At 41.7% G+C, this 12,563-nt stretch overlaps 2 protein-coding genes across 2 annotated transcripts in view; one reads left to right on the top strand and one right to left on the bottom strand.

Moving 5' to 3' along the window:
- LOC133546700 (gastrula zinc finger protein XlCGF57.1-like) overlaps positions 1–12,563 on the bottom strand; it is a 237,351-nt gene that overhangs the window by 89,016 nt on the left and 135,772 nt on the right. The window lies entirely within an intron of this gene.
- LOC133546716 (gastrula zinc finger protein XlCGF8.2DB-like) lies at positions 1,340–3,481 on the top strand. Its single transcript, XM_061892517.1, has one exon. The coding sequence runs from the start codon at positions 1,355–1,357 to the stop codon at positions 2,507–2,509; it is 1,155 nt and encodes a 384-aa protein (XP_061748501.1). The 5' UTR covers positions 1,340–1,354; the 3' UTR covers positions 2,510–3,481.

The raw sequence follows: 12,563 nt of genomic DNA, 5'->3' as shown, positions 1-12,563 counted from the left end.
AGTAGTGGCTTTCAGTAGGTCTTTAACGTTAGCGCTTATAATAACAATATCACTAATACTTGGTTAATATTCAGGTCACAAAATGTAAAATGAGTATAGTTGGCAGTTTCTGGATGTTTTTTGGAGGACTTTGTGGGTCTAATAGAGGAGCTCCCATTGACTCCAATATTAGTTGATTTCTGCTCATGTTTATTTACTAATTAGAATTCATAAATATTTAAAAAATATGTCTCACATAAGGATTGTGAATGACAGGCGACATTTTAAAAAAGTGCAGTTTCCTTTGAGTTTGTCAGATAAGTAAACAGTCCTTCAAATTAAAGATGTAAAACAATTGAGGTTGTTTATAGATATTATCCACTATGAAGTTACAGTCAAACGAAGCACACAAGGGAAAGTACATTCATATACACATGAAGTACACACATGTGTAAGAATCATGTTCATTGTCACACCCTTAGTTAAAAGCACACCATCCCCATGACATGACACTTCCACGTGATGTAGAACAGTAGTCCCACATTTTAAACATACACACACATCTGAAGAATATTAAAATTACATATATTTGGTGGGCCAAACAAAATGACTCGGGGAGCCAATGTTTGGTATGGGCGATATGACCTCAAATCTATATCCTAATTACAATATATGTCACAATATATAATTTTTTTATATGATTGATAATAGAATAATTTCAAAGCGGGTTACAAAAGCTCCTAATTTGGCAGCTGACATATGCAGTAACATATTGTGTCATTTCTAATTGTATTATTTTATCGAACCCATCCATCCATCCATCCATCCATCCATCATCTTCCGCTTATCCGAGGTCGGGTCGCGGGGGCAGCAGCCTAAGCAGGGAAGCCCAGACTTCCCTATCTCCAGCCACTTCGTCTAGCTCTTCCCGGGGGATCCCGAGGCGTTCCCAGGCCAGCCGGGAGACATATCTGGTTACTTTATTCGAGGAAAAAAAATACTGGAAATTATGTATTATTTCACTGCATATTTCAGCAACTAAATTAGGAGCCTGTGTAACCTGTTTTAAGATAGTTCTATTAGTAATTCTATATGAAGTAATTTAATCGCAAAATCTAATTTGAACCATATCGTCTATCCACAGTAAAAAGTCCTGTTGTCCTGGTTTGTTTTTCTTTTCCTGTGAATAATGTTGTTAAGAGCAGCGTGTTTGTGCGTCACTGAGATTTCAAGACAGTTCTTACAATAACTTGTTTTTCCTAAGTGCATGTAAAAGTACTGAATGCGTTGTGTGACTGAGCAGAGATGCTGTGTTTGTCTTGCAGACGTCTGTGAAGAACATCTTCACCCTGAGCAACAGAAGTGCAGCTTCAGGATGCAGACGGAGGAGCCACAGCCCTTCCACATTAAGAAGGAAGAGGAATACCTACAGACCCCCATTTTTAAAGAGGAAGAGGAGGACCCACAGACACCCCATTTTGAAAAGGAAGTGGTGGATCCACTGACCCCTCACTCTAAGGAGGAAGAGGAGGACCCAGTGACCCCTTACATTAAAGAGGAAGAGGAGGAAGAGGGCATCAGTCAGTCTAAATGGTTGGAGGAGTTCCCAGTGACTGGTGTCCCTGTGAAGAGTGAAGATGATGAGGTGAAAGGTGAAAGTGAGGAGAGGGGAGGGGGGGAGCCTCCAAGCAGCAGCTCAACACAACACATGACAACAGAAGCTGATGGAGACCACTGTGGAGGATCACAAGCAGACAAGCTCTTAGCTCCACTATCAGATAGTGAGGACACAACGTCACACTCTCCTGACACTGATGATGAAGACTCTAAAGATGATAAGACATGTCACACTGACAACACTCACTTCACTTGTTCTCTCTGTCACAAAACATTTAAATCTCCTAGTAAGTTGAAAAGACACATGAGAACACACACTGGAGAAAAACCTTTTTCATGTTCAATCTGCGGTAAAGATTTTACTCAGAGGTACGATTTGAAAAGACACATGAGAACACACACTGGAGAAAAACCTTTTTCATGTTCAATCTGCGGTAACGATTTTACTCATAGGCAACATTTGAACACACACAAGAGAATACACACTGGAGAAAAACCCTTTACTTGCTCAGAATGCTGTAAAAGATTTGCGCGAAAAGCAGAGTTAAAAAGACACATGAGAATACACACTGGAGAAAAAACATTCATATGCTCAGTTTGTGGCAAAGGATTCTCCCAGAAGGGACATTTGGTAAACCACACAAAAACACACACTGGAGAAAAACCTTTTTCATGTTCAATCTGTGGTAAAGGATTTACTCAAAGGCACCTTTTCAAAGCACACATTAGAAGACACACAGGAGAAAAACCTTTTTCATGTTCAATGTGTGGTAAAGCTTTTACTCGAAGTGACCATTTCAAAGCACACATGAGAATACACACTGGAGAAAAAACATTTTTATGTTCAATCTGCGGTAAAGATTTTACCCGAAGGGACCATTTCAAAGCACATATGAGAATACACAATGAATAAAAAACCTTTTCACTGTTAAGAATGTGGTGAAGCTTTTGTACAATGAAGCACTTTGAAAGTACACATGAGAACACACACTGGAGAAAAACCTTTTTCCTGCTCAGAATGTGTTAAAGCGTTTGTGTGAAAAAGCACATTGAAAGTAGCCATGAGAACACACACTGGAGACATACCTTATTGTAACCTGGGTGACAAAACCCCATTAAATATCCTCATTTAAATATCCTTTTAAAACCCCATTGAATATTGTTTGTAATTAAATCTTCCTATTTAAATAATTGTATTTAAATATCCTCTCAAAACCCCATTGAATATTATTTCTAATTAAATATCTTTCTATTTAAATATCATTTTACTTAAATATCCTATTTATTTTCGTGTCTTTGCGTGCGTCATTGCGTCACGCGGTCACGTGACCTCGTGCGTCATTGCGTCACGCAGTCATGTGACCTATTGCGGGAAGCATAAAATCCAGTAGTGGGCTGCTTCCAGGAAGAGCGAGAGAGACGTTGCTGCAGGAGCCAACTACTGAAGCCGTGGGTCGTCGTGCGAGAGTGTTTAAGTGTGATTTATCTGCGGAATTGGCCAAGTTGGATGGCGAGCTAGAGCCTGAAGCTTTATGCCTGGAACTGAACCAACCCAACTGAATCCACCCAACCGAGCCCCGGGCGGCTAGGAGGCTCCTCAGCAGCCGCTCTGTTTTTTCCCTTTGGTTTTCCATAACGCAACGTGTTCATTTCTGTCCTCCTGAACTTTCACATTTACCCCGTTACCTTCACTAAAACCCCTCTGGACACTGCCACCACAACGTGGACTTTGCGAGGTCGTTTAATGAAGTGTCGTGTTGCGCCTATACCCTCTTTGGTAAAAACAAGGACTGAATCAAGTACTGTATCACATTGTAAATATTGAACGTTCTGTAATGTATGTTGAAAATGTGAATGGCCATTCCAATTTACATGTCTTTTTGTTGTTGTTTATTTTCCCTATAATTCTTTAATATAATTTGGTACCATTTAAACATAAAACCTGTGTTCAGTCTTCATTACTCTCCATTCCTAGAGCTGAATTGAGTTTCTTCGGATGTAGCCCAGTTATATAATTCATTGTTTACTTAATACTTGTACAGTGCTTTACTTAAGTAACATGCAGGCTACATTATACATATATTGTCAAAGTTTTATACAAAGTCTGCTTTTGAAAAGTCTCATGAGAATACACACTGGTAAGTAAGTGTTGAGTTGCAGTGTGTGTGGTGAAAGATTCTCTTCTAGGCTTCACTGTGGCAGAGGGGTGAGTGTGTCTGCCTCACAATACAAAGGTCCTGAGTAGTCCTGTGTTCAATCCCGGGCTCGGGATCTTTCTGTGTGAAGTTTGCATGTCCTCCCCGTGAATGCGTGGGTTCCCTCTGGGTACTCCGGCTTCCTCCCACTTCCTGTCAAAGTTTGTTGTTGACGAACCCCATGATGCGGAGACGGAGTCAGGCATTGAATAAGGAAACATGGTTTTAATATAAAATACTAGAACAAAACCAAACAAAGGGTACAAACAAAAAGCACCCACATGGGAGGATAACAACCCAAGAGAGCTAGCATGGGAGCTAGAAAACAAAAAGGAAATTTAGCATGGAAAACAGAAGTCGTACTTGTACTTAAAAAACAAACTGGAAGCAGGGAACAAAAGGCAGTAAGCTAAAAACCGCAATCAAACATAGCTTACAGCAACGCTGCATGGACAAGACAAGATACGACAGGTAGCAAAGACAAGTGCGACATGTGGCAACGGCAATAATTCAGCACTGACTGGAGGAAAAAAGCAGGTAAAATAGGAGCGGGCTGATTGTAGCCAGGTGTAGCCAGGTGCCAATCAGCCGCAGCTGAGGGAAAAACAGCACACAGGGAGACAAACAGGAAGCTGGACCAAAATAAGAGTGCTGACAGGAACTAAGGACAGGATATTCTAAACACATAGAGGAGAAACTAAAACACAAACTGTCAGTGGCAAGTGTGACATTTCCCAAGACATGCACCTGGGGATAGGCTCCTCCCACCTCCAAAGACATGCACCTGGGGATAGGCCCCTCCCACCTCCAAAGACATACACCTGGGGATAGGCTCCTCCCACCTCCAAAGACATGCACCTGGGGATAGGCCCCTCCCACCTCCAAAGACATGCACCTGGGGATAGGCTCCTCCCACCTCCAAAGACATGCACCTGGGGATAGGCCCCTCCCACCTCCAAAGACATACACCTGGGGATAGGCTCCTCCCACCTCCAAAGACATGCACCTGGGGATAGGCCCCTCCCACCTCCAAAGGCAATCACCTGGGGATAGGCTCCTCCCACCTCCAAAGACATGCACCTGGGGATAGGCTCCTCCCACCTCCAAAGACATACACCTGGGGATAGGCTCCTCCCACCTCCAAAGACATGCACCTGGGGATAGGCTCCTCCCACCTCCAAAGACATGCACCTGGGGATAGGCCCCTCCCACCTCCAAAGACATGCACCTGGGGATAGGCTCCTCCCACCTCCAAAGACATGCACCTGGGGATAGGCCCCTCCCACCTCCAAAGACATGCACCTGGGGATAGGCTCCTCCCACCTCCAAAGACATGCACCTGGGGATAAGCCCCTCCCACCTCCAAAGACATGCACCTGGGGATAGGCCCCTCCCACCTCCAAAGACATGCACCTGGGGATAGGCTCCTCCCACCTCCAAAGACATGCACCTGGGGATAGGCTCCTCCCACCTCCAAAGACATGCACCTGGGGATAGGTTGATTGGCAACACTAAATGGTCCCTAGTGTGTGAATGTTGTCTGTCTATCTGTGTTGGCCCTGTGATGAAGTGGCAACTTGTCCAGGGTGTACACTGCCTTCTGCCCGATTGTAGCTGAGATAGGCACCAGCTCCCCCCGCGACCCCAAAGGGGGATAAGCGGTAGGAAATGGATGAATGGATGGATTGTCTTCTAAGTAGCAGTGTAAGAAACACAAGTGTGCTGGTGAGAACAGCAGCAGCAAATGAAACTGCAGGATTTGAAATAAACTGTCCAGACTTTGACTTTCTAACAAAATCAGCACATAGATCCTAACATTTATAAATTAGATATTTTGCATTTTTAAGTCAAGTACATGTTTTAATATACAACATCCATACATCCATCCTTCCTTTTTCTACCGCTTATTCCCTTTCGGGGTCGCGGGGGGCGCTGGCGCCTATCTCAGCTACAATCGGGCGGAAGGCGGGGTACACCCTGGACAAGTCGCCACCTCATCACAGGGCCAACACAGATAGACAGACAACATTCACACTCACATTCACACACTAGGGACCATTTAGTGTTGCCAATCAACCTATTAATATACAACATTGTGTACTTTATTCAAAAATAAACAACACTTTGACTGTAAAGGTGAGAATAAACAGGACAAAATACTTTTATATGTGTATAGAGATATTCAGAAATCATTTTTAATTATTATTGATGTTATAGATTAACATTATATGGTGTATATATTTGTTTTACATTTGTTGATACATTTGCTTTTGAGTACTCATAAATCCCTCTTAGTTCATATTTACTGGTTCACATCTGAAACATCTTCTGGACCACTTCTGGAAGCATATTATTATTTACTTTATACATAATTTCAGCAGTTTTCTTAACCCTTGTGTGGTGTTCGGCTCTGTGGGACCCGTTTTTAATGTTTATTAAAAGAAAAATAATACAATTAATGAATTTTCCAAACTGAGACTCACTGGCTTTGGCTCATTTTCTGTGAAGAACATATATCAGAATACATATTTAATGAACACACACCATACACCCCCCTACACATTTCTGTTACATATAGGATGTTCGGGGTCCCCTGGACCTGGAGCTAATAGAAGTGTGGAAATTGATGTTCTGTTCACACACACACACACACACACACACACACACACACACACACACACACACACACACACACACACACACACACACACACACACACACACACACACACACACACACACACACAGCAGGCCTAGACAGGAGGAGGACAGAGTGTATGTACACAGAACATCAGAGGGTCAAACGCAAAGTTGCAACACTACCTGCCAACGCTGTTCGCTCTCCCCTTGCTGTACAACCCTGGTCCAAATATCTCCATTGATGAACAGCTGATGCAATTTAAGGGCCCCTTTCGGCAGTATCCATCCATTTTCTACCGCTTATTCCCTTTTTTGGGTCGCGGGGGGCGCTGGCGCCTATCTCAGCTACAATCGGGCGGAAGGCGGGGTACGCCCTGGACAAGTTGCCACCTCATCGCAGGGCCAACACAGATAGACAGACAACATTCACACTCACATTCACACACTACGGCAGTAAATACCATCTAAACCTGCAAAGTATGGTATAAAGATCTGGGCTGCCAGTGATGTCACTTCCTCATATGCTTGGAACTTACAAGTCTACACAGGGAAACCTGATGGAGGAGCCCCCGAGAAAAAACAAGGAATGAGAGTAGTCCTCGACATGTCTGAGGGACTCCGTGGACACAACAACACATGCGACACTTTTTTACTTTGCACAAACTGGGACAGGAGCTCCTGAAGAGGAAGCTGACCATGGTGGGAACAATAAGGAAAAACAGGTCAGAGCTCCCACCTCAACTGCTGACTTCAAAGAACAGGCGTGTCAAGTCTTCCAAGTTTGTATACACGGCTGACACATCCCGGGTATCCTTTGTGCCGAAGAAAGGCAAGAATGTGGTGCTCATGTGTACACTGCACGGGGAAGGAAGAATCTGTGACCAGGAACATCACAAACCAGAGATCATCATGGATTATAACGCCACAAAAGGAGGGGTAGACAACATGGACAAGCTGGTGACGGCCTACAGCTGCAAACGGAGGACTTTACGCTGACCACTGGTGATATTTGACATGTTGGACATCACAGCGTACAACTCCTTTGTCATTTGGATGGCACTGAACCCAGAGTGGAAACGAGTGAAGCTCCAGAAAAGACGGCCCTTCCTTGAGGATCTGGGAATGGCATTGGTGAGACCACAAATGGAGAGAAGAGATTATGTCCCCAGAACCCCAGCCTCTGCAGCCATGGTGAGGAGGATTCAGGAGGAGAATGCTGGTGGCCTGTCTGCAGAGCCTGAAGTAAGTGTGTGATGCTGTTGATACATGTCTGCCACTCATGTCTTGTTAAAGAGAGACAGAAGTCTTAGTAAAATTCCTGATCTTTTCATTATTCTGGGTTGTGAACACCAGCAACAAGAAGAAGTGTGCGGACCCAAGATGGAGAGGAAAACAACACGTATATCTGCAACACACACACACAGTAAAGCTCTGCCCCTCAAGTGTTGTATAGGCTAGTGGCTACAGGCCATGTGTTCAATGTGTTGTCTTCACTGCTATGTTTACTCTGTGTTCATGTTGTTCAGCTTGTGTTGTGCACCACAATGGCTTACATTTCAAGTTCAACAAAATAAAAGTCAGTAGTTTCTAAAAAGCTTGCTTCACTTGCAAATTTGTTTCCACTCATATCTTGATTTTAATTTATTTTCTTTATTATGTTTTAAATAATACGTTGTAATTGTGACCTAACAAAGGTAAAGGGCAGATATTAACCATATGTATTGTTTATACTGCTTGTAATTGGAATAAGGTAAACATCTGTTCAGTATTTTAACATAAATTGTTTGCTTGTGAGGCATTAAAAGTCACAAAATGCAACGGGTCCATTAGACCCCAAAACACTGGCTGAGTAACAACAATATGAACACCACACAAGGGTTAATACTTATACACTAAACATGTAAAGGAGGAATTGGAAGTCTGGGACACTAAATAAGGCACACTTGGAAGTAATGAATTGTTTTGTGTATGCAGTTGCAGCAGAAGTCCACAGGAGGGCGCACGTTCCCTCTTCATAAGTCTGGTTCTCTCTCTCTCTCTCTCTCTCTCTCTATTTCTATCTCTCTCTCTTTTTTTCTCACTCTCTTTGCCCCTCTCGCTCTCCCTCTCTCTATTTATATATATATATATATATATATATATATATATATATATATATATATATATATATATATATAGGGGCTTCACGGTGGCAGAGGGGTTAGTGCGTCTGCCTCACAATACGAAGTTCCTGCAGTCCTGGGTTCAAATCCAGGCTCGGGATCTTTCTGTGTGGAGTTTGCATGTTCTCCCCGTGAATGCGTGGGTTCCCTCCGGGTACTCCGGCTTCCTCCCACCTTCAAAGACATGCACCTGGGGATAGGTTGATTGGCAACACTAAATTGGCCCTAGTGTGTGAATGTTGTCTGTCTGTCTGTGTTGGCCCTGCGATGAGGTGGCGACTTGTCCAGGGTGTACCCCGCCTTCCGCCCGATTGTAGCTGAGATAGGCGCCAGCGCCCCCCGCAACCCCGAAAGGGAATAAGCGGTAGAAAATGGATGGATATATATATATAAATGTATATTTAATTCTTACGCTAAACGTGTATTTAATATTTATACACTAAACACGTTTTTAATATTCATATATTCAATCCAATCCAATCCACTTTATTTATATAGCACATTTAAACAACAATAACGTTTCCAAAGTGCTGCACAGCCATGTTAAAAACAATATTATGCTCCACTAATGACTGAACAAAACAAAAAATGAATAAAAACAAAACCAATAAAAACAATATAAAAACAAATATGATTAAAAACTATTTTAAAGGGTAAAATCAATTAAAACAGTAAAATAAAAATCAAAGTGTATAAAAAACACAGAGGACAACAGAGGACAGAGGACCACACAACTCACGTAGTGTTAAAAGCCAAAGAATAAAAGTGGGTGTTAAGACAAGACTTAAAACACTCCACTGTGGAAGCAGTTTGAACATGGAGGGGCAGAGTGTTCCAGAGCTTAGGGCCGACCACAGAGAAGGCCTTGTCTCCCCTGGTCTTAAGTCTGGTCTTGGGCACCACGAGCTGAAGCTGGCTCTCGGACCTCAGAGCGCGCGCAGGAATGTAAATTTGGATGAGGTCCGAGATATATTGAGGTGCCAGTCCATGTAAAGATTTAAAAACAAACAGCAATGTTTTAAAATCAATTCTAAAATGAACAGGGAGCCAGTGCAAACTCTGAAGAATTGGGGTTATATGCTGGCGTTTCCTGGCCCCTGTTAAAAGTCCTGCTGCCGCGTTCTGGACTAACTGCAACCGGGAGAGATTTTTTTGGCTAATGCCAGCATAAAGTGCATTGCAGTAGTCCAGGCCACTTCAAATAAAAGCATGCACGACTTCTTCAAGAAGGTTAAAAGATAAAAACGGTTTAACCTTTACTAAAAGACTAAGGTGATAAAAACACGATTTTAAAACGCCATTGACTTGTTTGTCTAGTTTAAAATTGCTGTCTAAAGTGACGCCAAGGCTGGTGACTTTGGGACGCACATCATTTTGCAATGGTCCCAAGTCAGTGAGGGCCGGACCAAAAACTAAAATTTCCGTTTTTCCCTCATTCATTATTAAAAAATTCTGGGCTAACCAAGCCTTGACGTCACATAGACAGTTAAGAAGGGGTGTCAGGGGGCCGTGGCTTTTTGAAATCGGCATATAAATTTGGCAGTCATCTGCATAAAAGTGATAAAACACTCCATGTTTCCTAAAAATATCTCCAAGAGGGAGGAAATAAAGAGCGAACAGGATGGGGCCTAAAATAGATCCTTGGGGGACACCACAGTAAAGCGGGGCAGAAGAGGAGGTGGCGTCCCCCAGCCTGACAGAGAAGGACCTCTCTGACAGGTAGGATCTGAATCACTGTAACGCAGTCCCCCTGACACCCACACAGTCTCTCAGGCGGTCTAAAAGAATTGTGTGGTCGACTGTGTCAAAGGCAGCTGTAAGATCTAAAAGCACTAAAATGGCAGAGCTGCCAGAATCAGACATTAAAAGCAAGTCATTAAAAACCTTTAAAAGTGCAGATTCAGTACTGTGCAAAGCTTTGTATCCAGACTGAAATGGATCAAAAGTGCTATTTTCATCTAAAAAAGGCTGCAGTTGTGCCAGAACACATTTCTCCAAAATATTTGACACAAAAGGTATTTTAGAAATGGGCCGATAATTCGACAAACTTGTCGGATCAAGACCTGTTTTTTTAATCAAAGGCTCAACAACAGCTCTTTTACAAAAGGAGGGGACACAGCCAGAAATCAAGCTGCTGTTGATGATGTTCCTAACAGACACATCAATAGTGTCCCAGATTTCTTTAAAAAAGCGAGGGGGGACTGGGTCTGTGGAACATGACGAGGGTTTTAGCTTGCCGACTATTCCTGTAAGTTCAGGCATGGACACAGGCTCAAAGTGACAGAACACAGTCGAGCACTGAGTGGCCACATTAAAACTTAATGGAAAACGAGAAAGATTTGCCAGAATAGAAGCAACCTCATCATTAAAAAAGGAGAGAAATTTTTCACAAGTTTCACTTGTCATCTCCAGTGAAGTGGCTGGATTCGGTTTAAGAACATTACTGATGTTATTAAAAAGAACAAATGGCTTACTGATGCTACTTAAAATTAAGTCTGACAAATATTTTGTTTTCTCAGCTTTAACCACACTTTGATAATTTCAACAGTTTTCTTTTAAAATTTGATAGGAGACTTCCAATTGATCCCCTTTCCACTTGTTTCCACTTAAAACTAAATATACCATATTTGGAGATTGTAAAAATGTAAAACACAAATTATGATGGATAATATTGAAATGAAAGGAATAAAGGTCATCACATTTTTAGGAGTTAATATAGATGATGAAGTAAGCTGGACACTACATGTAAGTCATATAAAGAAAACATAAAAAAATGGAGTGCAATACGAAATAGAATAAAATACATACTTATGAATATTAACTATAATTATTGTACCCAACTTTAGTTGAGTCATACATTGTTTATTGCATAAAAGTCTGGGGACATACATATAAAACAATCACAAAACAATATTCATATTACACAAGAAAGTAAAAAGGACAATTAATAGAATGGATTATAGAGACCCAACAAATGATTCATAAAGTCACACATTTTAAAAGTAAATGATCTTGTATAAAAAAACAATTGTTCAAATGATAGATTGATAGATAGATAGATAGATAGATAGATGGATAGATAGATAGATAGATAGATAGATAGATAGATAGATAGATAGATAGATAGATAGATAGATAGATAGATAGATAGATAGATAGATAGATAGATAGATGGATAGATAGATAGATAGATAGATAGATAGATAGATAGATAGATAGATAGATAGATAGATAGATAGATGGATAGATAGATAGATAGATAGATAGATAGATAGATAGATAGATAGATAGATAGATAGATAGATAGATAGATAGATAGATAGATAGATAGATAGATAGATAGAGAGATAGAGAGATAGATAGATAGTACTTTATTGATTCCTTCAGGAGAGTTCCTTCAGGAAAATAAAAAATTCCAGCAGCAGTGTACAGAGTTGAGATCAATTAAAAAAAAAAAAAAAGTAAAAAGTAAATAATGGGGGTTTAAAAGGAAACAAAATAGAGAAATATTACAAAAAGAATAAAAACAATGGGAATAAAAATATAACAGTAAAATAAGAATATAACAAGACAAAGTAGGCAGTAGTGACCATGTTATGAAAAGGTATTGCACTGTTATTGTTTTGCATCCCCTGTCATCCTAGTACCCCCCGCCCCCTGTCCCAGAGAGGAGTTGTACAGTCTAATGGCGTGTGGGACAAAGGAGTTCTTGAGTCTATTAGTCCTGCACTTGGGATGAAGCAGTCTAGAACTGAACAGGCTCCTCTGGCTGCTGATAACACTATGCAGAGGGTGACTGGCATCATCCAGGATGCTCACTAGTTTGTCCACAGTCCTCTTCTCTGCCACCGTCACCAGTGAGTCCAGTTTCATTCCGATTGTAGAACCGGCCCGCCTGATCAGTTTCTCAAGTCTGGAGCTGTCCTTCTTAGATGTACTGCCCCCCCAGCACACTACCATGTAGAACAGAA

This window comes from Nerophis ophidion, unplaced genomic scaffold (genome assembly GCF_033978795.1).
Source record: "Nerophis ophidion isolate RoL-2023_Sa unplaced genomic scaffold, RoL_Noph_v1.0 HiC_scaffold_38, whole genome shotgun sequence".
NCBI lineage: Eukaryota > Metazoa > Chordata > Actinopteri > Syngnathiformes > Syngnathidae > Nerophis > Nerophis ophidion.
This window is presented reverse-complemented; position numbering and strand designations above follow the sequence as displayed.